The sequence below is a fragment of the Kogia breviceps genome, chromosome 7 (genome assembly GCF_026419965.1).
Source record: "Kogia breviceps isolate mKogBre1 chromosome 7, mKogBre1 haplotype 1, whole genome shotgun sequence".
Classification (NCBI taxonomy): Eukaryota; Metazoa; Chordata; class Mammalia; order Artiodactyla; family Physeteridae; genus Kogia; species Kogia breviceps.
The window spans coordinates 16014506-16040158 of NC_081316.1; the positions used below are offsets into that span (position 1 = coordinate 16014506).

At 52.4% G+C, this 25653-nt stretch overlaps 3 protein-coding genes across 17 annotated transcripts; 1 reads left to right on the forward strand and 2 right to left on the reverse strand.

Moving 5' to 3' along the window:
• Window positions 1-5531: 5531 nt before the first annotated feature.
• On the forward strand, window positions 5532-13164 carry KAT5 (lysine acetyltransferase 5). 9 transcript variants are annotated; one of them, XM_059070003.2, is made up of 14 exons: window positions 5532-5870; window positions 5970-6036; window positions 6362-6430; window positions 6517-6653; window positions 6944-7099; window positions 7189-7263; window positions 7373-7447; window positions 7798-8046; window positions 8119-8208; window positions 9930-10070; window positions 10152-10245; window positions 12140-12299; window positions 12434-12515; window positions 12609-13164. In XM_059070003.2, the coding sequence occupies exons 1-14, from the start codon at window positions 5859-5861 to the stop codon at window positions 12741-12743; spliced, it is 1542 nt and encodes a 513-aa protein (XP_058925986.1). In that variant the 5' UTR covers window positions 5532-5858; the 3' UTR covers window positions 12744-13164. The 9 variants fall into 9 exon arrangements, with proteins under 9 accessions (XP_058925986.1, XP_058925985.1, XP_066893671.1 ...); XM_059070002.2 differs by having other exon boundaries at window positions 5593-5870; window positions 6917-7099; XM_067037570.1 differs by lacking the exon at window positions 12140-12299 and having other exon boundaries at window positions 5593-5870; window positions 6917-7099.
• Window positions 13165-13233: 69 nt separating this feature from the next.
• RNASEH2C (ribonuclease H2 subunit C) lies at window positions 13234-14539 on the reverse strand. Its single transcript, XM_059070030.2, has 4 exons — window positions 14251-14539; window positions 13865-14061; window positions 13666-13785; window positions 13234-13364 (listed from the first exon to the last, which is right to left on the reverse strand). The coding sequence occupies exons 1-4, from the start codon at window positions 14420-14422 to the stop codon at window positions 13338-13340; spliced, it is 516 nt and encodes a 171-aa protein (XP_058926013.1). The 5' UTR covers window positions 14423-14539; the 3' UTR covers window positions 13234-13337.
• Window positions 14540-16053: 1514 nt separating this feature from the next.
• On the reverse strand, window positions 16054-24086 carry AP5B1 (adaptor related protein complex 5 subunit beta 1). Of its 7 annotated transcripts, none has more exons than XM_067037576.1 (4): window positions 23673-24086; window positions 23132-23299; window positions 20526-23027; window positions 16054-16383 (listed from the first exon to the last, which is right to left on the reverse strand). In XM_067037576.1, the coding sequence occupies exons 1-3, from the start codon at window positions 23691-23693 to the stop codon at window positions 20544-20546; spliced, it is 2673 nt and encodes an 890-aa protein (XP_066893677.1). In that variant the 5' UTR covers window positions 23694-24086; the 3' UTR covers window positions 16054-16383; window positions 20526-20543. The 7 variants fall into 7 exon arrangements, with proteins under 7 accessions (XP_066893677.1, XP_066893676.1, XP_066893675.1 ...); XM_067037575.1 differs by lacking the exon at window positions 16054-16383 and adding an exon at window positions 16432-17218; XM_067037574.1 differs by lacking the exon at window positions 16054-16383 and adding an exon at window positions 19516-19995 and having other exon boundaries at window positions 23673-24085.
• Between the last annotated feature and the right edge of the window lie 1567 nt (window positions 24087-25653).

Genomic DNA, 25653 nt, shown 5'->3' on the forward strand with positions numbered 1-25653 from the left:
TTAATGAGGAAAATATTTTATCTGCTAGTCCTGATTTTGGTCTTGCTGTTGAAATCAATACTGTTTATTTAGATTTCAGATCAGTTTCTGGGTTCCTGTTGGAGTATTACATAATTTTCACAACTTTTTTTTTTCCTCCTCTTAAAGCAGGGGTCCCCAACCTTTTTGTCACCAGGGACCTGTTTCGTGGAAGACAGTTTTTCCACAGATGGGGCGGGGAGGGTGGTTTCAGGATGATTCAAGCGCATTACATATGTTGTGCACTTTATTTCTGTTATTATTACATTGTAATATATAATGAAATAATTATACGACTCACCATAATGAAGAATCAGTGGGAGCCCTGAGCTCGTTTTTTTGCGGTACGCAGGCCTCTCACTGTTGTGGCCTCTCCCGTTGCGACGCACAGGCTCCGCGGCCATGGCTCACGGGCCCAGCCGCTCCGCTGCACGTGGGATCTTCCCGGACCGGGGCACGAACCCGCGTCCCCTGCATCGTCAGGCGGACTCTCAACCGCTGCGCCACCACGGAAGCCCTAAAATGGTAAATTTTATGTTATGTATATTTTACCATAACTTAAAAAAAAAAAGACTGACACTGTTATCAGGGCCACAAACCTACACTTACAAAATGGTAAGAGCTACAAGAAGCAAGACTAATTTCATCACGATGACTTCTGGCTTTCATAGTCCTATTTCTGCTTCTGCTTTTAACCTGACATCAGTGAGTTCTTTTGAAGCAGTAACGTCTCCACGTGGATTGCTAAGCCTTAACTGTTGAGGGAGAATTATAATCCTTTTTTTCTTGATTTTTTTCAGGATCAGGCCCAGCCATGAAATTTATGGGGCCTGGTGCAAAATGAATATGCAGGGCCCCGTGTTCAAAAATTAAGAATTTTTAAGATGTCAACAATGGAGCATTAAACTAAGTGCAGGATCATTCTAAGCTCTGGGCGCTGTGCAACTGCACTGGTCTTACACCCATGAAATCAGCCCTACTCAAGATTCAGCAAAACACAAATTTCCTGAGAAATACCAAGAAGGCGTTTATGCCTGGAAACAGCAGTTTTGAAAGCAGAAGCGTGTGGCCCAGCGGCTGCAGCGGGCACTGGGCCACCCTAAGGGGAATCCCCTTGAAAACAAAGCCAACCAACTGAGCTGGTGGATAAAGGTGCCATCTTTGAGCCACAGAGTTGACCAGCTTTGGAGCTGCTCCAGCTCCAGGGAGGTAAGAACTCCAGTTTATTTGGAGTTTATTCTTTGTTTTCTGTTATTTACAACCAAGAATGTCCAACTGATGCACGTCTTATAGAAATGTCCTTCATCATCCTTGCAGCCCCCCCTGGTTCCCCTCCAATCACTCTCCTTAAAAAAAAAAAAAAAAAAAAAAAAAAGCTGGAATTCCCTGGTGGTCTAGTGGTTAGGACATGGTGCTTCCACGGCAGCGGTCTGGGTTCAATCCCTCATCTGGGAACTAGGATCCCAGAAGCTGCGAGGTTTGGCCCCCCCCACCCCAAATTTTTATTTTCTTTTTTAACGTCTTTATTGGAGTATAACTGCTTTACAATGGTGTGTTAGTTTCTACTTTATAACAAAGTGAATCAGCTATACATATACATATATCCCCATATCTCCTCCCTCTTGCATCTCCCTCCCACCCTCCCTATCCCACCCCTCTAGGTGGTCACAAAGCACTGAGCTGATCTCCCTGTGCTATGCGGCAGCATCCCACTAGCTATCTATTTTACATTTGGTAGCGTATGTATGTCCATGCCACACTCTCACTTTGTCCCAGCTTACCCTTCCCCCTCCCCGTAACCTCAAGTCCATTCTCTAGTAGGTCTGCGTCTTTATTCCCACCTTGCCCCTAGGTTCTTCATGACCATTTTTTTTGTTTGCTTTTTAGAGTCCATATGTATGTGTTAGGATACGGTATTTTTCTCTTTCTGATTTACTTCACTCTGCATGACAGACTCTAGGTCCATCCACCTCACTACAAATAACTCAATTTCGTTTCTTTATATGGCTGAGTAATATTCCATTGTATATATGTGCCACATCTTCTTTATCCATTCATCTGTCGATGGACACTTACGTTGCTTCCATGTCCTGGCTATTGTAAATAGAGCTGCAATGAGCATTGTGGTATGTGACTCTTTTTGAATTATGGTTTTCTCAGGGTATATGCCCAGTAGTGGGATTGCTGGGTTGTATGGTAGTTCTAGTTTTAGTTTTTTAAGGAACCTCCATACTGTTCTCCATAGTGGCTGTATCGATTTACATTCCCACCAACAGTGCAAGAGGGTTCCCTTTTCTCCACACCCTCTCCAGCATTTATTGTTTCTAGATTTTTTGATAATGGCCATTCTGACTGGTGTGAGATGATATCTCATTGTAGTTTTCGATTTGCATTTCTCTAATGATTAATGATGTTGAGCATTCTTTCATGTGTTTGTTGGCAATCTGTATATCTTCTTTGGAGAAATGTCTATTTAGGTCTTCTGTCCATTTTTGGATTGGGTTGTTTGCTTTTTGATATTGAGCTGCATGAGCTGTTTGTAAATTTTGGAGATTAATCCTTTGTCAGTTGCTTTATTTGCAACTATATTTCTCCCATTCTGAGGGTTGTCTTTTCGTCTTGTTTATGGTTTCCTTTGCTGTGCAAAAGCTTTTAAGTTTCATTAGATCCCATTTGTTTATTATTATTTCCATTTCTCTAGGAGGTGGGTCAAAAAGGATCTTGCTGTGATTTATGTCATAGAGTGTTCTGCCTAGGTTTTCCTCTAAGAGTCATTTTAACTTTTCATGCAAACTCACACTACCATAAAGAATTGTGTATTTGTGCTGCTTCCAGTTCTTCGACCCCTACAGAGTCTGGCTTTCTCTCACCCCCACCTCTGTGAGAGTTCCCCCTGAAGCCCGGGAGGACCAGCCAACTACCTAGCCCAGCGGGCATTCTCCTGCCCTTGCTGCCATCCATGCTAAGGATTCCCAGACCTGGGCCTGCAGCCAGGACTCTCTGCCAAGCAGTCTTTACCCCCACTTTGATTTTTTTTTAAATTTTATTTATTTATTTTTGGCTGTGTTGGGTCTTCGTTTCTGTGCGAGAGCTTTCTTTAGTTGCGGGGAGCGCGGGCCTCTCACTGTCGCGGCCTCTCTTGTTACGGAGCACAGGCTCCAGATGCGCAGGCTCAGTAGTTGTGGCTCACGGGCCCAGTTGCTCCGCGGCATGTGGGATCCTCCCAGACCAGGGCTCAAACCCGTGTCCCCTGCATCGGCAGGCAGACTCTCAACCACTGCGCCACCAGGGAAGCCCTTGGGTTTTTTTTTAAACACAAATAATTTTTTATTTTAAAAGTTACAACCTACCGAGAAATTAACACCTTGTCAATCTAGAACAACACTGGCAACCATTCCTCATGCACTTCTCTTAGAATAAAAGTCCCCTTGGCTGGTAGGATGAGGTTTACGCTATAGAACCTTCTCTCCCACAGCCACGACCCCCTTCTATGACAGACCCCTGCTGCCCTTGTTCCCCCCATCCCCACATCAGCATTCACCTGTCCCACCCCAGAAAGTGCAGCTCATGATAACTGTTTGTAGAAAATGATTTTAATGGGTACAGCAAATACACTTTTTAAAAAGCCCTCTCTGAAAGCCAGAGATGATGAAAATGAATTGTGTTCTTGAATTTTTTTTTTAAGCCTTCACTGGGCCAAAAAGGTGTCATTCTGAATATTTGACTTTTGTCTTGGGTACTTGTTTTCCTTTAGATCCCCTGAGATATAAAGGAGAGCACAAGTCCGCTTTCCCAAATGAGTGAGCTGTTGAGCCCAGTGGGGCTCAGCTTCCAGCCCCTTTCCTGGCTTGGGGTCTTTCCCGGGAACAAGTTATTGCTTCCATGACACTGTGACAGGGAATGTTCCACAAAGGCCATGGTCACATGCCCATGGCCTGGTCACAGCCCACCTGCAATGACAACTCTGTGCTGAAAAACACCCCAGCCCGAGAGCTCTTACCCAGAAGAAACATCATCAGCCCTCGAGGTCACGGACAGATCATTAGTGCAGTTTAGAGGAAATGCTTGTTTATCCCCACCTTGAATTCAGCCAGCATTTTGATGGATCTGGATCTTTTAAGCACAAGTGTAGCACATACATTTGGAAAACAGAAGTCCATGTTCCTTCCTTCTTCTTTTCTTTTTTTAAATATTTATTTGGCCACATTGGGTCTTAGTTGCAGCATGCAGGATCTTTCCTTGCGGCGCACAGTCTTCTAGTTGTGGTATGCAGGGTTTTTTTTCTCTTCTCTAGTTGTGGTGCACAGGTTCCAGAGCACATGGACTCTGTAGTTTGCAGCTCACAGGCTCTAGTTGAGGCACGCAAACTCAGTAGTTGTGACATGAGGGCTTAGTTTCCCCACAGTATGTGGGATCTTAGTTCCCTGACCAGGGATCGAACCCGCATCCCCTGCATTGTAAGGCGGATTCTTTACCACTGGACCACCAGGGGAGTCCCAGTTATCCATTTTATTTATTTGTTTGTTTATTTATAGTTCCGTTGGGTCTTCGTTGCGCACGCAGGCTTTCTCTAGTTGCAGCGAGTGGGGGCTACGCGCAGGCTTCTCATTGCGGTGGCTTCTCTTGTTGCAGATCACGGGCTCTAGGTGCGTGGGCTCTAGAGTGCAGGCTCAGTAGTTGTGCCGCACGGGGTTAGTTGTTCCGAGGCACGTGGGACCCTCCCGGACCAGGGCTGGAACCCATGTCCCCTGCATTGACAGGCGGCTTCTTAACCACTGCGCCACCAGGGAAGTTCCAATTATTCAGTTTTAATGTGGATGGAGTCACAGACAAGACGTCAATGAATGAGTGTGGCTATGCTCCAACAAAACATTGTTTACAGACCCTGAAATTTGTATTTCATAATTTTCATGTGTCATGAAATATTCTTTTGGTATTTCCCCAAGCTTTAAAAAATATAAAAACCATTCTTAGCCCACTGGCTGTAGGAAAACTAGCAGAGGGTTGGATTTGGCCTGCAGGCCACAGTTTGCCTACCTGCCCACTTCCTTCACCTTGCAGCGTTTTTTTTTTTTTTTTTTTTTGGTTTCCCAAAACACTTATTATCACTCTTTAATAGACTAGGTAATTTATTTTTAAAATATATTTACTGTTTGTTATCTATACCCCTCTTTTTTTCTTCCCAACCTCCAAGAATGCAAGCTCCAGGAGGAGATTATTTTATTCACTGAAGTATTCCAGGCTCCTAGAATAGTGCCTGGCACATGGTAGGCGATAACTAAGCACTTGTTGAATGTATAAATGAAAAACGTTGTAATTACTCTTATAATTAGCAACCTGTTATACAAAACAACAAACCCATAAACCTTCCGTGACTCCCAGCCCGAAGGAATGAAGTCCACAATTCAGTGACGCGTTTAGTCCTGCAAGCCCCGGCCACTTCTCCAGACCCGCCCCCCAACTCCCGGCCGAGCACGCGCAGTTCACTCCCCGCGACGCATCGTTACGCCAGTAGGAGACGCCCCAGCCCAGCCGCCCTCAAAGCACTAACACCAGTCCCACGTGACCGGCGTCGCACCCAGTGAGCGTCACGTGACGGACTCAGTTTTCCTCCAATCGTTGCGCACGTTGTGGGGATTCCACCCAGGACCTGGCCTGAGACTTAAAACACACCATTCCCCCAGCAGCCAAACGGGCCGGCTCCGTCAACAAGCTGGGCGGCGATGTCTCTCAAGGGTCCTCTCGTAAAGCTGCTTCGGGGAGGCCCGGGCCTACAACGTGTTCAGTCCCGGAAGTGACGTCTCCCAGAGGGGCCGGAAGTGGCAGTGGAGGGAGGGAAGATGGCGGAGGTGGTGAGTCCGGTGCCCGGGGCGGGGCGGAGGGAGCCAGGGGAGGTGGGTAGAGCCCGAGGCCCCCCAGTAGCCGACCCTGGCGCCGCGCTGTCTCCCCAGGGGGAGATAATCGAGGGCTGCCGCCTGCCCGTCCTGCGGCGGAACCAAGACAACGAAGATGAGTGGCGTGAGTGACGTCGGGGGGCGGGGCTAAGGAACCTGAGGGCGAGGGGCGGGGGAGAGTCAACCGAACCCAGGGGAGGGGGTGGGGCCTCTAGAATCCTGGAGCGGGCGGGGCGCAGATACTCAGGAGGGGCGTGGCTTTTAGCCGTTTGTGAAGGACCGGGCAGGGCTTGGAGAGGGGATAGCGCTTGGTGACTAACGGGGGCTTGAGCGAGCGGTACCAAGTGCTGGGGCTTAGGAATCGGGCCTCGTAGTGGAGTTCAGGTCGTAGGAGGGTGGAGCCTCATGGCCTGGTCTGTCTAAGGCCCTTGCCTCTGCTGTTCCCACAGCCCTGGCTGAGATACTGAGCGTGAAGGACATGAGTGGCCGGAAGCTTTTCTACGTCCATTACATTGACTGTGAGTTCTGGGCCGGGATGAGGTGGGGCCGCAGGGTTGCGGGGCAGCCTCTGGCACTCCTTCCTGAGCCATCCCCACTGCTGCAGTCAACAAACGCCTGGATGAATGGGTGACCCACGAGCGGCTGGACCTAAAGAAGATCCAGTTCCCCAAGAAAGAGGCCAAGACCCCCACCAAGAACGGACTTCCTGGGTCCCGCCCCGGCTCTCCAGAGAGAGAGGTGGTGAGTAGGTCCCCTGCTTCACCTCCTCTCTCCTGTCTCCTACTTTTCAAATCTCTTGGCCTCAGTGGCTCCTGGATGGGCTGGAGGCTGTGCCTTCCCACCCTGGCTTCAGTTTGCGAAGGATGGGGGCCAAATTGCAGATGTAGTTTCCAGAGTCCAGTGGCTGTTCCTGTGTCCTTGAAAGGGCAGAGGGTGGGGTTTGATCACTCCATGCTGAGGGGGCCCTACTCCCCTTCCTGATCCCACCACCAACCCCGCCCCAGAGGAAGACCCTGGACCTATCTCTACAGCCGGCCTCCGCCCAGGCCAGCGGGAAGACCTTGCCAATCCCGGTCCAGATCACACTCCGCTTCAACCTGCCCAAGGAGCGGGAGGCCATTCCCGGTGGCGAGCCCGACCAGCCGCTCTCCTCCAGCTCCTGCCTGCAGCCCAACCACCGCTCAACGGTACCCTCAGCAATTCCAGGGACCTTGCTTTCCTCTCAGGTCCCACCTTCTCTACCTTCTGACCCACCTGTCCTGGTTTCTCTCTGCAGAAACGGAAGGTGGAGGTGGTTTCACCAGCGACCCCAGTGCCCAGCGAGACAGCCCCAGCCTCAGTTTTTCCCCAGGTGAGTCCCCCAAACCATCTCTTCTTCCCTTCCCTTCTTCTAACCTCTGGTAGCCCTTTTCGGGCTCATTTCACAGCTATGTCTTCTATTTCTACTTTCTCATCTGCAGAATGGATCAGCCCGTAGGGCAGTGGCAGCTCAGCCAGGACGGAAACGAAAATCGAATTGCTTGGGCACTGATGAGGTAGGTCTGAGGAAGAGGGAAGCTGGGTGAAAAGGAGGGGACATAGGCAGGGCAGAGACTTTAGCGACTAGTTTAAAAATGAACAAGGGGCGCTGAGCAGAGATGGTGTTGGTGGGACTAGGAGTGAGGCGGAGCTGGTTCAGATCAGGCATTGGGTGATCTTTTCTACATTCCAAATGAAAACTTTCCAAGTCTTGGTTTCTTTAACTGGAAAGTGGGGATTTTAGTACCTCCCCCAATAGGTTTGCTGTTAGGTTTGAACAAGGAAACCTGTGGAAAGGCTGTGAGCTGTAAAGTGCCCTGCTTGAATTGTCTCCTATAACCTGGTGTCTTCCACCGGCCTTGGGCAGGACTCGCAGGACAGCTCAGATGGAATACCGTCAGCTCCTCGCATGACTGGGAGCCTGGTGTCTGACCGGAGCCACGACGACATCGTCACCCGGATGAAGAACATCGAGTGCATCGAGCTGGGCCGGCACCGCCTCAAGCCCTGGTACTTCTCCCCATACCCACAGGAGCTCACCACGCTGCCCGTCCTCTACCTCTGCGAGTTCTGCCTCAAGTACGGCCGAAGCCTCAAGTGTCTGCAGCGTCACTTGGTATGAGGGGTCCCAGGAGGCTACCCTCCTAGAACCCCCCCACCCCGCCCCTAATTCTCCTCTCTTCCTCAGACCAAGTGTGACCTGCGACATCCTCCAGGCAACGAGATTTACCGAAAGGGCACCATCTCCTTCTTTGAGATCGATGGACGTAAGAACAAGGTCAGTGGCTGAGGGGCAGCGGGGAGTCCTTGTCGCTGGGAGTGTGAGGGAATCAATCGAGCAGCTTCTTCCAGCTCAGGAAAACGCTGACCATTCTGGCTAACAAATCTGTTCGCCCTGTTTACTGCATTCCTGTGTAGGGCAGGTGGTGGGAGATATTGTACAAGGTGAACTAGACAAAATCTCTGCTTCGAGCTCACAGGGGAAAACAGACATGCTAATGGCTGCATAGATCCCAGTGTGATAACGTGTCATGAAACACAAAGGGTGGGTTATCAGGATCCAGAAGAGGTGGACAGCAAAGCTTCACAGAGGAGGTAACCTTTGAGCCGTGACACAAGCAGTGGGTTCCGAAGGGCAGGAATGGATGCTGACCCCAGAGATACTGCGGGTTCAGTTTCAGACCACTACAGTCAGGTGAAGATCAAAATAAAGCGGTCACACCAATTTTTTTGGTTTCCCTGAGCATATTAAAGTTACATTTATGCCATGCCATAGTCTTATTAAGCGTGCAGTAGCATTGTGTCTAAAAAAACAATGACAGTGGTAACATTGAGAGTCACTGGTCACTGTAACAAATATAATGAAAAAGCTTGTAATATTATTGCAAGAATTATGAAAATGTGACACAGACATGAAGTGAGCAAATGCTTTTGGAAAAATGGCACCGATACTCACTGCAGGGTTGCCACAAACCTTCAATTTGTAAAAAAAAAAAAAATGCATTATCTGTGAAATGCAAAAAAATGCGCAGAGACAGTGTAAAAGGCGAAGATCCTTTCTTCTGGCTGGAGGGCAGACAAGGTGAGGCAAGGCTCTCTTACATAGGACAGAGCTCAGGTGGTGGGATTGAGGTCAGCTGGGAAGTGGGGACACTACAGATTTGGGGCTTCCAACCTGCCTTAGTCTGGCTGTGGGGAGGAAGAAGGGCATAACCTGGAGGGACCTTTAAAAGTGAAATGCCTCATCCTTGGGGCCTGGAGGGCGGGGAGGGAGAGGCAGTCACCTAGACTGGCGGGGGACAGCTCTTGCTTGGGTGCTGGGGGGACTTGAGAGGAAGATGCTGCTTTAACCACTGTTAACTGTATTAAGTGTGGGCTTAGGTGCCCAAACGGCCCTGCCCAGCAGGTGCTTAAAAAGCCAAACCTGAAATGCAGGAAAGTTGTGAGAATAGGAGTAAAGTAGCAAGATTAATGATTTTGCTGGGGCAGCCCTTGAGGCAGTTATTTTGTCAAATTCCAGAATTCTTTACCCCTGTTGTAGAAGAGCAGATCAGTTCTCAAGAGGTGTGACTGGGTTGCAGAGTGTTGTTTTTTTGACAACCAGTTTCCTAAGACTGTCATACAGGCAGAGCTTTTCTCATAATCCTTGGTCAGTCTTTCTTCGTGGGGACACATCAGTTTGTTGACTGGTAACTGTGGCAGAGGGCAGTGGAGGCTTCTAGGCCAGAGTTAGATGGGGCTATGGGGAGCAGGGGCAGACCTGCCCAGCTCACTGGGAGGCGGACGCTCGAACACCATCACAGAGCTGAAACATGGGCCCCTGGACACTAAGAAGGGCCCGTGCACCGGACAGACTGACCGATGCACTGGGTCAGGCCCCAGGGAGGAAGGATCCTCACCTGTCAGCCTGGGGGACAAAGGAGCTTCAGGCTGACCGTGGCCCAACGGCCATGCTCAAGGCTGGGTACCCAGGGTGGTGACAGACCTTTTCGTTTGCAGAGTTACTCCCAGAACCTGTGTCTTCTGGCTAAGTGTTTCCTCGACCACAAGACACTGTACTATGACACAGACCCTTTCCTCTTCTACGTCATGACGGAGTATGACTGCAAGGGCTTCCACATCGTGGGCTACTTCTCCAAGGTGGGTGCTCATCCAGGCTCTTCCTCAGTCCTGCCCTGAGCTAGGCCCCTTCCCTCACACTCACCTGCCCCTCTTTTCCAGGAAAAGGAATCCACAGAAGACTACAACGTGGCCTGCATCCTGACCCTGCCTCCCTACCAGCGCCGTGGCTACGGCAAACTGCTGATCGAGTTCAGTGAGTACCTGTGCTGCTGGCCGGGGGCTGGGGGGCAGGTCCTGGGAGGCCCAGGCCCCATCGCTGTCTCACGCACAGATGCTGCACACAGACATGTCGGGATGCTGTGTTCTCAGCCCTGGCTGTGAGTCTAGTCACCAGGGGAACTGGCTAGAAATAAAGATGAGACTCCCAAGGTTCTCTCCGTTCTGGGGTGACTGCCCTGTTCGCCTGGACTAGGTTTTCAGCCCCTCATAGTTCCTTGGCCAAGGTTCTAAGTACCACTCAACTCTTCCCAAATCTGACTTGTCTGCTCCAGCCCAGGGCATGGGCAGAAGCTGAGTGAGCCAGTCCTGCTCAGCCGTCTGGTCCCGTGCGGTTATACGCGTTCCTGGGCAAGGACCCGTGGTTCATTTCCCTACTTGTTCCCTGAGCCTTGGGGACAGCAGATGTCACGTCAAACGTGACTCACGGGGACCTGGCCTCTGCCCCTCATCAGACATGAACTCTTCATTAGCCCCAAGGCCCCCTCTTGCTTCCCAGCCTCTTCCCCTCATTCCATTCAACTCACCACTCACTGCACCCTTGGGATAACCAAGCTCTGACCCGGGAGATAAGGAGGGAGGCTTAGCTGTCTGGTGAAGACTTGGAGGCTTGACTTGATCACCATCATGTTCTGAGAAATTTTATTGGTATAGAAAGATGCCAAGATGGGGTCACATCCTCAGGAAACCTGCTGCCTGAAGAACAGGTTGCTGAAAGTCAGTCTAGGCCTTGGAGCTCAGACCTCAGTGCCGATGGGATGTGTGCGGGGTCACCAAGGAAATGTGCTCAGTTGTGCCCGGCAGGAGCAGACAGGACACTAGAAGCACCATTCCAGGCAGCTCCAGAGGGTGGGTCGGTGTTCACTGGGAGGGGCTGGGAGTTCCTGCAGCTGAGGAGACAAGTGTGGCCTCCAGTTGATCTGTCAGGACTCTGCATGCACTCCCCCCAAAGTTGAGTAAGGACTCAAGTGTGCCCCTTCCCTCTTCCATGTTTCCTTCCTCCAAAGCACAAGCCTCTCTGTCCTCCCCACCGGGCTGCTTGGTGGAAGTCACAGGAAGTTGGGCAAGAGGGTCAGACTGGCTGATAAAGATGAATCAAGGGGGAAAGCAGAAAGGGCTACAATCCAACACAAGACTCGTTATGACTGAGGGTAAAGAAGGGCTTCTAAAAGTAGTGGAGACATCTCAGGGCCCTGATGGGGAAATGAATACTGTCCAAGAGATGTGAAACCACTCAGGGTTTTGCAGGGCCTGAGGGTCTCACCAGGAACTGCCTGCCAGTGCCCAGTGGTCAGCAGGGTAGAGGAGGGCAGAGCAGTCAGAGTGGGAGGGAGAGAGCCACTGGAGAGGTAGCTACTGCTGAGGAATGGCATCCCTCTGATTTGGGAAGTGCTTTGGCGCCCTTCTCCTTGCTTCCTCCCAGCCATCCAGTCAGGCCAGCCTGGTCTTAGAGCAGCTGATGCTTCGCAGGTCACAGCTGGGAGGCTGATTTGACTGAGAATGCAAGCATCCTCAGGCCTGGACCAGAGGTGGGGTTTTCCCCTCTTCTCTCCTCACATATCCAGGCGCAGAGAGTCTGGTATGACTGAGGAAAGTTGGAGGTGTTTACTTTCCACAAACCATTTTCTCTGCACTCCCCACATCCCACCTCTAAGCCCTCACTGGCTTCTAGTTGATTGTAGCTACTTCCCTCAGTGCCCTCAGCACACAGGTGAACAGTGTGCTCACTAGTCCTTTACAAGGAAACAGAACTACCACATGGCAGGCCCAGGATGGGAGCCACGCAGTCTCCCTCTGCAAGGTGCATCCTGAAACGACGGCTGCGTAATGCTGTGATTGCTTTCCCACCCCCTCCCGCTCCATTGCTTTAGGCTATGAACTCTCCAAAGTGGAAGGGAAAACGGGGACCCCTGAGAAGCCCCTCTCGGATCTCGGCCTCCTATCTTACCGAAGCTACTGGTCCCAGACCATTCTGGAGATCTTGATGGGGCTGAAGTCAGAGAGCGGGGAGAGGCCGCAGATCACCATCAAGTGAGCCTGGCCCTGCCGACCCGGGGGTGCATGGCATGACCTGTCTGTTCCCGGGCTTTCTCACTCTTTGGGCTACTGGGGGCCTGGGGCGGAGATGTAGGCCCCCAGGGGACCTGATCTTTGCCCTCCCACAGTGAGATCAGTGAAATTACCAGCATCAAGAAGGAGGATGTCATCTCCACTCTACAGTACCTCAACCTCATCAACTACTACAAGGTAGGGAGGCAGGCAGGGGGAGACAGGTGTGTGTAGGGGTGCGGAGAGCAGGCCCCACGTGGGCTGACCTGCCTGGCCCCATCTCCTGTCCAGGGCCAGTATATCCTCACACTGTCGGAGGACATCGTGGATGGGCACGAACGGGCTATGCTCAAGCGGCTTCTTCGGATCGACTCCAAGTGTCTGCACTTCACTCCCAAGGACTGGAGCAAGAGGGGAAAGTGGTGACCAGGCACTGCCCGTGGCAATGCCAGCAAAGCCAGCAGGACTGGGGCTGACAGCCCATCCCTCCCCCACTGGGGTCTCCAAGAGGCGTGCCAAGGGAGACAGGGCTGAGGACAACTCCACAAGGAGAGGACGGGCCTGGTAAAGGCCTGCTGGTGCCCAGCGCCAAGGCGGGCTCAGGTCAACTCCAGGGTCAGCTGGCTGCAGGCCCAGGCCTGCTGTGAACCAGGGACCAGAGGGAGCCAGGCAGCTGTGTACAGTGAGATGGGGGGTGCGGGTGGCTTGTATAGAGGACTGGTGGCTGTACAAATTTCTTTTGTAAAGTAGGAGCTGGGGGTGGGGTGGGGTGGAGTGGGAACTGGCTGCAGAATTCTGGCCTCTCTTGCCCCACTGCCCCCTGGCAATAAATTGTTTCTATAGGTCAGAGCTGTGAAAGGTCCTTGTCGGAAAAGGGGCAGTGCTGCCTCCCAAGGTGCTGGCAAACTTACAGGTGTTCTGTGAAGAGCTCCTTTATTGGGGTGATGGAATCAGGCTCCAAAGTGAAGAAGGTTTATTGGGGTGAAGGGATCGGTGGCTTTAAATTTCAAGCTCTGGTTCTCAGTCCTCGGGTACCTGTGCGTGAATCTGCAACAGGAATCACCTCTACTATTGTATTTCTGCAGTACAGTGACTGGGTGGCCCAGATCCTCAAGGGAGAGACCCAGCTGCTCAAAATCATAGCCCTTCTAGAAGGCCAGAGAAGAGTGGTGGGGAAGCCATGCTGCCCCTACCCAGTCTAATCCTCCAGTCAGACCCAGGTTCCGTCTGCCCCATTGTTCTCCCCAGCCCCGAAGCCCCCAGATTGACTCAGGGGCAAGATTCTGGACAACTGGGGGGTGGGGGTTGGATGGAGTCTGGGAGGGAGGGGGCCCATCCATGTACTCACCGCTGCAGCGAGGCTGGGCCAGGTTAGGGCCCCACGCACTTTGGCATCGGGACCGGGGATAGTCTCCAAGCCCCACAGGGTGAAGCTACTGAAACTGGCTGTGGCTCCGATAAAGCTGTCCTGGGGAAGGGGCCTCGGCTCAGCATCGGGGCCGCCGCTCCCACCCGCGCTCCCTTGCGACCCTATACCCCGTGCTCACGAAGTCGCGCTCCAGCGCCTCCGGGGGCTCCACCAGTTCCCGCTCCTCTTGCTCGTCATCCGCCAAACCCTCCGAGAAGTCCTGCTGCCCCAGCAACACCTCTCCCTTCTCTTCTATCATCACATATCCCACGAGGCCGGGCGGCACCACCACCTCCTCGCCGCGTAGACTGCGGCCCCGGAACGACACTTCCAGTCCTGGAGGAGGCAGGCGCAGGGCCCCAGTGAGGGTCTGATCCAGGCCTAGCGGAGCAAGCCCGGTAGCCGCCCTCCCGCCACCTTCGGTGGACCACGATCCCCGGGAGCCCTAGCGCCGCTCCTCGCGGAGGAGAGCGCGGCGCCGGCGCGGGGGCTGCCGGGAGCCGTAGTCCAGCCGAGAGCGCTCACCGTCGGGACCCTGGCGGATGGCCGGGGTAAAGAAGAGCCCCACGGGGGCGGGCCGGTTAACCAAAACCTCGCAGGGCAGGAGGTGCAGCAAGACGGGGGCGGGATCGCGCAGCGTAACAGGGCGCAGGTGCACGCGGCGCTTGTCGACGGCTTCCCCGTTGCGGCTTTCCATTGTCCGTCGCGACCCCGTTGCTCGCGGGCTAAGGCCAAAGCTGGCGCGTAAAGCGCGCGGAGCCTGTCGGGAGGCCTGGGGCAGTCAGCGCAGAGCCTCCTGGGAAGCGTAGGCTTCTCTGACGCTCCTCTGCAATCCCGCCTCTCTGTGTTCGAGGCCCAGATTTTTTTCTTGAAAATTTTTTTCCAGTAGTATATTTTTATTGTAAAACGTTAAAACGATCCCTAAGAGGGCTTCCCTGGTGGTGCAGTGGTTGAGAGTCCGCCTGCTTTTGCAGGGGACACGGGTTCGTGCCCCGGTCCGGGAAGATCCCACATGCCGCGGAGCGGCTGGGTCCATGAGCCATGGCCGCTGAGCCTGTGCGTCCGGAGCCTGTGCTCCACAACGGGAGAGGCCCGCGTACCACAAGAAAAAAATAAATAAATAAACAATCCCTAAGAGTTCACTTTTTATATATTGACTGGTAGAGAGTGTTTTGTTTTGTCTAGTTTGTATATGTGTGTTTAACTCGGGATTATCAACCCTTCCTCAAATGTGTTGAAGATATTTTACCAGAGTTTGTCTTACAAACTTCTGTATTGGTCATTTTTATTACAGAGAAGGCTTTTATCTTTGTGGTCAAATATATCAGCCTTTTCTTTTAATGTCTAGTTTTCGCAGTACTCTTTCCCTTTTGATTTCTTAACTCTTCTTTAATGTTTATTTGTCCGGATACCCAACTTAAATAGATTTTGTCAAGTACTCTCATAAAACGAACCCATACATAATGGGTAATTAACATTAAAATTGCATTTAATTTATAGATTTGGGAAAGAGAAAAACATCCTCGGACATCCAGGAGCTGGCCTTGGTGTTCTGTTGAACATGAACAATTTCACAGAACATAGACATCAGACAAGGTCACTCTGTGATGTGAAGAATCCAAACAAAAACAAGATCATTCTGTAATCATGTGAACACTGACAAAGATACAAATATTGTCCAACACACAAAAATAATGAAAATACCTATATCTTGGATAATATAAGTTTCTGTTGCTACTTTACCAATTGCAGCTTTAGCCTCCGTATAGTTAAGATTTGTTAACATATCCCATCATAGAAATACTCCCACTTGCTGACAGCATCCAATCCAGAGAAAAGTCCTACTTCTTTAAACCCTCCCTCATATCCCCAACACAAGCCCGAATCCTAGAAATCCTTCCTAATGCCTTCTTACTGAGATACCCTACACTGCAAAACTAATAACTACAGATGCGTGCCTGGTGGTCTTTGGCTGGAGGGTATTGACAGATTAGAGTTTTGCTTTCATTTTCTACCAAGCATAAGATACATAATACCATTTATTTGTGTCTCCTTTCATGTCTATCCATACGGTTGTGGGGTTTTCTTCTTTTATACATATTTTAAAGCTTATTCCTAGATAGCTTATATTGTTTATATTACAAACAAGATCCTTTTTTTTCTATTTTTCCTTTTACATTCTGATTATTATTTATCTATAGCAGAGGTTGGTGTACCTCACATTTGGTCTCTGACACAAGTATTCAGCTTTGTCATTGTAGCGTAAAAACAGCCATAGACAATATGTAAATAAATAAGCATGGCTGTGTTCCAATAAAACTTTATTTGCAAAAACACAGTGGGCTGGATTTGGCCTGTAGGACATAGTTTTCAGGAAAGCTGTTGATTCTTTTTTTAAAAAAATTAATTTATTTATTTTTGGCTGTGTTGGGTCTTCGCTGCTGCGCGCGGGCTTTCTCTAGTTGCAGTGAGCAGGGGCTACTCTTCGTTGCAGTGCGCAGGCTTCTCACTGCGGGGGCTTCTCTTGTTGCGGAGCACGGGCTCTAGGCACGTGGGCTTCAGTAGTTGTGGCGTGCAGGCTCAGTGGTTGTGGCACGCGGGCTTAGTTGCTCCGTGGCAGGTGGGATCTTCCCAGACCAGGGCTCGAACCTGTGTCCCCTGCATTGGCAGGCGGATTCTTAACAACTGCACCACCAGGGGAGTCCCAAAGCTGTTGATTCTTACATATTAATTTTTTAAACAGATATCTATTGAAAATTTTCCTTATTCCTAATAGTTTGTTTTATTTCCTGGGTCTCCCAGAGTTAGTCATCTCACTTTCAAACAATGATAATTTACCTCCTCAATACATCACAATCTTAAATGTGACTGGTATCAACAGACCTCCTTTTCTTTTTCCTGAAACTTTCATGGGAATGCTTATGCTATTTCACCAATACTCACAAAGCCCTTTCAATTTGCTTATATATATGTATCTTGTTAAAGCTGTACTACTAAGGGTTTTTTAACTTGGGAGTAGATGTTTGATTTATTTTTACTTTTTTGGTTGGGTAAGTTTCCCATAGTCTGGATTTTAGTGATTGCATTCCTGTAGTGGTGTTTTCATCTGCCCTGTATTTCCTGTAAATTAGTAATTAGATCTAGCTTTATCAGATTCGTTGTGGGGGACGGGGAAGACTGCTTCAAGGGAGGTGGTGTGTTTTCCATCAGGAGGGACATAATACCTCATGTTTCCCTTTTTTGTGATGTTAGCAGCCCTGGATGATCATTGCCCAGACCCTTCAATTCACTAGCGGTTACAAAACTGATATTCGAAGTCCACCACTTCTTCTTCATTTATCCGAATACTCCTCAAAAGAAACTGTCCCTCATCTACTATTTGGTTGCCCACTGGTACACTGAGTATAAAAAAGGCAAAATAATCGCTTGATACTTTCCTTCTATTTCTCAGTTTTTGAAATAACTTGTTTCCCTGGCATGCTCCAATGGTGACCTTTAAAAAAAAAAGGTATCATTATTTAACAGGTATCATTATTAAATAATGGATTTTTAACATTTTGAATGTTTCAGTTACTTGTATTTGTTATTCTTATTGATCCTGAAATTGTCCTATCTTTTTCTGGTGGGAACCTCTTCAAGTGAGCTCCTGAGTCTTTTTATGCGACCCTAGTAGTCTTTTATAGGTTTCCTTGTTTTTCAGAACCACAAGATATTCCTGGGTCATCTTGAACAGTTCCCACCCCAGACTTGGAATCATCCAAGGATCCCTTCTCCAAGGATCCTTGGTTCCTTTTACTAAGAAGTGATATTTACCAATTCGGTTTGACACTAGATGTGCTCATGACTGCAAGGTTGTTTCTAGATGTTTTCAGTGGACATGGTTTCTAAATGTTTTCAGTTGGACAAAGCTAGGAAATATGTATTTTTCTCTTTCAAAAAGAGAATACTTCTGAGTTTATACTATTACATGTAGGACTACAGGGGTTTTACTAACCTGATTGCTCTTACCTTTATCTTTTCCTCCTACATTGAAACACCCCAGTTCTCAGCAACTTGGTTCCACACTACGTACACAACAGTCTCAGAATAAAAATAGCAACACTACAGCTAACAATATGATTACCAAACAGCTTAAAATTTTATTTTTGTAGTTCTTTTTGTCCTTAAGGTATATTCCACTAGGATGTACAATCAATTGACTGGTTTTAAGTTCTATGGTTATGCTACCAGTTGGATACAAAGTTAGGATCGTTTGTTTCATTTCTCTTGTGACTTTTCAAGATAGCTTTTAAAAGATTTCCTTTTTTAAAAATTTATTTATTTATTTATTTATGGTGTGTTGGGTCTTCGTTTCTGTGCGAGGGCTTTCTCTAGTTACGGCGGGGGGGGGGTGCACTCTTCATCGTGGTGCGCGGGCCTCTCACTATCGCGGCCTCTCTTGTTGCGGAGCACAGGCTCCAGATGCGCAGGCTCAGTAATTGTGGCTCATGGGCCCAGTTGCTCCGCGGCATGTGGGATCCTCCCAGACTAGGGCTCGAACCTGTGTCCACTGCACTGGCAGGGAGCCTCTCAACCACTGCGCCACCAGGGAAGCCATAAAAGATTTACTTTTACTTTATGTGATTATTTACATTTCCAAAGTCAAACGACAAAGTAAGATTTAGAGAAACCTAGTGTCTATTCCTGTTCCTTGCAAACAGTTCTCTCCTGCCCTATGTGATCTTTTAAATAGTTTAGTTCATCTTTCCATTGTTTACTCTTTTATAGTGTTAGCATACATTTATGTATATTGAATTCAATTTCCTAATTTTTTTGTGGAGGATTTTTGCACCTATGTTCATGAGTGATATTGATCTGTAGTTTCCTTTCTCGTGATGTCTTTATCTGGTGTTGGTATTAGGATAATGCTGGTCTCATAGAATGAATTAGGAAGTGTGCACTCTGCTTCTATTTTCTGGAAGAGATTGTAAGGAATTGTTATTCTTTCTGAAATGTTTTTTCACAAGAAGAATTCACCAGGGAACCATCTCAGCCTGTTGCTTTTTTTTTTAGGAGACTTTCACTAATTTTTGTTGTTGTTCATTTTAAGAGATTTTTTTTTCAGCTTTACTGAGGTATAACTGACAAATAAAATTGTAAGATATTTAAAGTGTACATCGTGATGATTTGATATATGTGTCACCTCACATATTTATTATTATATGTTAACAATATACAGTATTAACCATTATAACTATTAATTATTGATTCACTTTCTCGAGATATAGCTCTATTCAGATTATCTATTTTCCTTTGTGTAAGTTTTGTAACTTTGTGTCGTTCAAGGAATTGGTCCACTTCATTTAAGTTATCAGATTGTGGGCACGGAATTGTTCATAATATTTATTATCCCTTTAATGTCCATGGGCTCAGTAGTGATGACCCCTCTTTTATTTCTGGTATTAATAATTTGTGTTCTCTTTTTTTCTTAGTTAGCCTAGCTAGAGTCTTATCAATTTTACTGATCTTTTCATAGAACCAGCTTTTGGTTTTGTCGATTTTCTCTGTTGAATTCCTCCTTTCAATTTCACTGATTTCTGCTTTAATTTTTATTTATCTTCCTCTACTTGCTGTAGACTCATATTACTCTTCTTTCTCTAGTATCCTAAAGTAAAGGGTTAGATTATTGATTTTTATATCTTTCTTATTTTCTAATATATTCATTTAATGCCACAAACCTCACTCCAAGTATTGCTTTCACTGAATCACACAGATTTTGACAAGTTGTATTTTCATTTTCATTTAGTTCAGGATAGTTTAAAATTTCTCATGGGGCTTCTTTGACCCATGTGTTATACAGAAGTATGTTGCTTAATCTCCAAATATTTGGGAATTTTCCCGCTATCATTCTGTCATTGATTTCTACTTTAATTCCATTGTGGTCCAAAAGCAGATTTCTGTTCTTTTAAATTTGTTAAGGAGTGTTTTATGGCCCCCAAAATGTGGTCTGTTGCACTGGATGTTCCATGGGCACTTGAGAACATGTATTCTTCTCTTGTTGGATACAATATTCTATAATCTTTGCTTTTTTAACGAGTAATGTTCTTTTATTTATTTATTTATTTTTGGCAGCATTGGGTCTTTGTTGCTGCACGGGCTTTCTCTAGTTGCTGTGAGCGTGGGCTACTCTTCATTGCGCTGCGTGGGCTTCTCATCGCGGTGGCTTTTCTTGTTGCAGAGCGCGGGCTTCAGCAGTTGTTGTGTGGGCTCGGTAGTTGTGGCTCACGGGCTCTAGAGGAAGGGGCCACCAGGCCGCTGCAGCCTCCTCTGTTTCTGCCCACTGGTCCCTCTTCCTACCTAGCCTGAGCTCCCTGTGCAGAGACCCTGCAAACCTCTGGAGTTGAAAAGCACTGGCTCACAGGTCAGGAGGCCCAAGTCCAGCTTCACTCTCATTCCTAAATTGCTGGGTGGCTTTGAGCAAGGCTTTTGCCTCTCTGGGAAGCAAAGATGTGGATAGTTTTTCTCCTGCCTCTTGGGCAGGGATTCTAGAGAATCCTAGCATATCCGGGCAGGAAGGAACTTTCATGCCCTGCAGTCTGGGGGTTCCTAGCTTGGAAGCTTTCCTGGAGCCTCTGACCCCCATCCCAGTGTGCCTTCCCCAACCAGGGTCCCAAAGAAAACAAACCAGTGAGGGTTGTTAGCAAATATAGGGGTTTTTTTGTTTTGTCTTATTTTTACAGAAAGGAGCTACAGGGCTGTATCCTGGCTCTCAGCAGCCCTTCTTGGGCAAGAGCCTGCAAAGGCCACAGTCCTGCTCCTACCTGGCCTGGCCCTGGGGCTCAGCCAGCCGCTGACAGGCCCCGGAGGTAGTCCCCCACCAGAGGCAGCACGGCCCAGTCATCAGTCCGCAGGGCCACAGGCACTCCGTCCGCCTGGGCTGCTTCCAGCCGCAGCAGCAACCGCGAGTCTGGGGGTAGACGGATGGCTATAAGGTAGCTGGTCGGGGGTTGGGCCACCACCACAAAGGGCTCCAGGTGGCGAGACACCAAGGCCTCCAGTCCGTGTGGCCCGAGAGGGCACCACAACCGACTCTCGGTGCCCTTTGGCAGGCAGGAGTCCCAGAGCTCCTCAAAGAAGCCCAGCTCGGCCCCCTCGGGGGGCTGGGGGAAAGGCAGAAAGAGGTCAGAGAAGTTCACAAGCAGGGGTGGCAGGTGAGCGTGGCAGGTGAGGCCGCTGGGTGTGGTGTACAGGGCGCGCACAGCCAGCCTCGAGGGAGCCGGGTGTCGGGGCTGCAGAGGCAGCAGCAGAGGGCGGGTGGGGCGGCCAGGGCACAGGTAGGGCACATGCACAGCCCCCAAGGGTGCATAGAGCTGTCTTTCCACACGGAAGCGCAGTTCCAGAGAATACACCTGCTCCAGCACCTCCACCTGGAGCTGCAGCACTGGGACCGGGCCCTTGGCTCTGTGGGGACCCACGCTTAGCCGAATCGGGGCCGGGGCCTCCTGCACCATCAGTGCTGCAGCAAAGCCCTGGTTCTCGGCCACCAGTGAAGAGGCCAGTGCAGGTGCGGCAAGGGAGGGGCCCAGGGCCACCCCCAGCTTGGGCTCTTCCAGGTGGGCCAGGAGGATGTAGTAGAGGCGCGCATGGTCCCGCCCATCAGGGTCCTCCAGCTGCCTGGCCAGGGTCTGCAGCAAGTCCGCCAGGCCTCCCCCAACACCTGCCCGCAGCAGGGCCCGGCAGACCTGCAGAAGGGCCTGCTGGAGGCCCCAGTCCGTGCAGCGGGCAGCTGCAGCCTGCAGGAAGCCGAGGGTGGCACTCTGGGCATCCCCATCTGCCACCCTTGCCAGCATCTGCAGGTGCCAACGAAGGGCTCCATCCCTGCCTGGCCTGGACACCACCTCCTGCCGCAAGACCACCTTTAAGGGTTCCCCCAGCTCAGGGCCCACCCGATCCAAGAGATCCACGAAATGGGGAGCCAGTGCAGGCTGGGCTCGGTACAGCTGGGCCAGTCCGTGGGTCAAGGGTGTCAGCACCACAGGTTGCCCGGCCAGGCAGCGAGCAACGAGGTAGGAGGCCTGGAAGCAGAGAGTGGCTAAGGCCCGGGGGCCACCATCCAGGGCTGCCCTCTGCCGCAGGCCAGCCAGTAGCTCCTCCAGGTACCGCCGGGGGCTCTGATCCTGGCCCTTTTCCTCCTTTTCTTCGTCTTCCACACAGAGGAGGCACAGCAGATGCAGGCGGGCCAGAAGGGCCATCGGGTCATGCAGGAGACTGGGCAGGAGGCCACGGCATAGCTGGGACCCCAGCAATAGCGGGGCAGCCTCCTCGCCTGCGGGGCCCAGCGGCCAGTTCTCAGGAAAGTTCAAGAGGCAGTGCAGGTAGAAGAGATGGGCGGGCAGGGGCAGGGCCGGGTGCTGGGCAGCCAAGGTGAGCCGGCGAAGCAGCAAGGCCTCATCCTGGGCTGTGAACAGTGCCTCACCAAAGGCCGCCTTCAGAGCCAGAACGGCGTGCAGCAGCGTCAGCTGTGCTGTTCCCAGCAGCCGTACCAGCTGTGGCTTGAAGAGCACTGGTGGCTGTCCCCGAAGACCCCGCAGGGCCCAGCCCAGCAGCCACAGAAGCTGGGCCTGGGCCACAGGAGTGAGCAGGTAGGAGGCGTCCAGAAGCTGTGCCACAGCAGCCCGCAGCTCCCGGGCCTCCTCAGGACTGAGCTCCAGCGTGGCAAGGCGACATTCCCCCTCCTCAGCTGCTGGCCAACTGGGTGCCTGGGGCTGAAGGTGGGCATCCCCCTCCTCAGCCAGCATCCAGTTCCAGGGACCCCCCTCAGTGGGCCAGTCCCCAGCCACGAGCAGGCCCTGCAGGCCAGCCCTGGCCCTGGCTTGTATCACCAAGGCGTTTCGCAGGGCAAGTGCCAGCAGCAGGCTGAGTGGCTGTACGGCGCGCTCCTGCCCCAGAAGGCCCCGCAGCAGCCCCAGACAGCCCCCCAGCAGCCCAGGCTTGCAGCTCTCCAGCTCCCGCAGGCACTCCCACGCTGTGGCCTGCAGGGTGCGCTGTTCCGAGGCAGGGCCAAAGCTTCGCCCCAAATCGCGGCCCGAGGCCAAGCCCAGCAGCAGGGGCAAGAGCCGGCGGGAGGCTCCCGAGGTGGGGCCCAGCACACCTCCTGCCGCCAAGGCTGTGGTGGCCGCCAGCAGAAGGGGCCGCCGCAGAGCCGAGGGCCGCGGGGGTAGAAGGACCAGGGTATCCAACAGGGAAGTGGCGGCTGCTTCGGCCGCAGGAGCGTCCGGCCACAGCTGGGCTGGGTACTCCAAGCTCAGAGCCAGCAAGGAAATCTGGGGATAGGGGGTTGTGGGTGGGAATCACGAAGCTGAGGTTCAGGGCACGGCGGGCTGAAGGGACCACCTGGGCCAGGACACGGGTCACGCGCAGGGCCTACCTTAGTCGGCTCGCTCAGCTTCTCACTCCTCAGGTCGCTCAGCAGGTGACGACCCAGATCCTCACCCTCAGGACCTGCCATGAAGGCGGACGGGCTGGCCCGGAAGGTGCCCAGGCGCTGGGCCCAGGTTTCCCGGCTCGTGGGCCCCATGGTCAGGCACGCAAGTCCCTGCAGAAGAGCGAGGGAGGATCAGACGTGCGGCCTGGAGACGCGCGGCGCCCGAGGGCCGCCAGAGGGCGCGCGAGCCCCTGCGCCAACCCCGAAGGGGCCACTGTCACCCCAGGGCCGCCTAGCAGATCCCAACCGCCCTCAGCGGGGACCCCGCACCCGGGTCCCGAGATGAAACCCAGGTTTCGGGGGTGACGCTAGGGCGGGACCAGGTTCCCCGCGGGGAGGAAGGCTGGCGAGCAGGGGCGGGAGTGCCGGCCAGGCAGCTGGCGCGGGGGTGCGTGCCGAGAGCTCATTAGGCCGCCTGCCCGCAGCCGGTACCGAAGCCACAGCACCGCCCCGGCGCCCTCGGTGACCGGTCGGCCGCTCTCACCCTGCCTGACCCAACGGCCATTGGCGCTCTAGCCGGCCTGCTACTTCCGGGCTGGCTGCGCTGGGCGGGGCGGGGTGGGGCGGGGCGCGCGGCGCGTGGGCGGCCGAACTGAGGCGGGTCCCTCGCGGGGGCGGGACCGTAACGGGACCACCGCCTCCCCCGCCCTCCGGGCCGCCGCCCCCTCGCCCTCCCGGCTGGCAGGTGAAGACTCGCTGGTTTCGCTGGGGCTAACTGTCCCGCTGTGCGCAGGCCCAGGCAGAGGCGGTGGACCTGGGTGGGCCTGGGCTCCCGGATGCCAGGGTCCCCTCTGCGCGCGGACTGCAATCTCAGGGCGCTCCGGTGGACAGCGGCCCGGGCCCCGCCCGCGCCTGCCAGACTGCTGAGGATGGCAACCAGCGCGCCCCGCGCCGGCGCCCGGGCGCGGCGCACCCTGCGCCAGTCGCCCGCGGCCCCTGTGGGTGACGCGGATTGGAGTCCTTGGGGCTCCCCGTGTGGCCGCTGGAGGGTGTACAAGGTGCGGTCCCCGGGCGCCCGCAGGAACTGCTCGCCGTGGGCCCGGCTAAACCGGTCGGGCGGGCGCCGCAGGGCTTGGCTTCGCTTCCCCGACGCCGGCCCCGGCTCCCCACCCGCTCGGCTTGGGGGCGCTGAGCCGGCGCCGGGGTCGGGGCAGGCGGAAGCTGCTGACCTTTGGTGGAGGCCGCGCCGACGGTCGGCTAGGGTCGTGGCAGCCAGACCAAGGTAAAGCTGGCGGGGCCAAGTCCCAAGCTGCGATGAAGCCAGAAAAGAACGGGATGCAGATGTGAGGACTGGCAGGGCCTGGCCGGTCACGGGACTCACAGCACGCTTTAGCACGGACCGGGAAACTGAGGCCTTGCCGCCGCAGGAGATCTGGGGTCAAGCAGTGCCCGAGCCCAGCACTCTTGACTTCCAGAGGGCTGGAGAAGGGCTGTTTGGGGGCACTCAGAGGGCTGGGCCTGGGGCTCAGCTAGCAGCCCCTCCTGGGTCTAGGGTCCAGGCTGCAGACGCCCCACTGATTGCTGATTTCCAGGGCCCGCCCATCTGAGTAACACCTCTGGCTCTCATTAGCCCGCTCTGAAGATGAAACAGGCCTGAGCCCCCATGCCAGCCTCTGCCAACTAGTTTCTCACCTTTCTCCGGGCTTGGCAGGCCCCTCCCCACCCCCTCCTGCTGCCCTCCAGATGGGAGGTGGTAGGGAGTGGTGAGGTAGAGAGAGCTGGAAAAGAGGCTCTCTGGGTGCCCAGGGTGCCAAGGGGATGGAGACAGGGACCCACCCAAAGGGACAAGTCCAGCTGGAAAACCCAGTCCCAGCTTCTCTGGGCCCTGGCTCAACAGTTGACTCACAGGTGGCAATCCCAAACTACTTCCCTCTAGGTGCCTCAGTTTCCCCACCTATAAAATGGGAGTGATGACTTCGGTCAGAGAGGCTGTGGAGTGGGGCTGCCTGGCTAATTAAATCTAGGATGAAAGAGGCCAGGATGACAGCAGCCCTGGGAGGGAAGGCAGCTTGGGGGTAACAGGAGCCTGTCTGAGGCCCAGAAGGTGCTGATAACTGCACATCCCCAGCCCTTATCACTTACAGGGAGGGATGAATGATTATTAACCCCCTTTTACAGTTGAGGAGACAGGCCTCAAAGGGTCAGGAACTACAATGCTGGCTCTGGCCCCTGTTCAGCCTCTGACAGCCACCAGCCTTTCTGAGCCTTTGCTCCTTGGGGCCCAGGGTTTGGAGGCAGGGAACCCACGTGTAGCTTTCGATGCTGTGGTGGGAGCATCCACATGGATTCACTGAGGCTTACAGCAGCCTGAGGTACCTGTGGATGGGTACCATTCCCAGAGAAGGAAGGGGAGGCCCAGCGGGGTGCAGTCACTTGCTCAGTCACAGAGCTCCTAAAAGGTGGAGCCTGGACTTCAGGCCACAGCCCCTTGCTATCCCTGACTTGGCCCTCCACTCACACAGTTA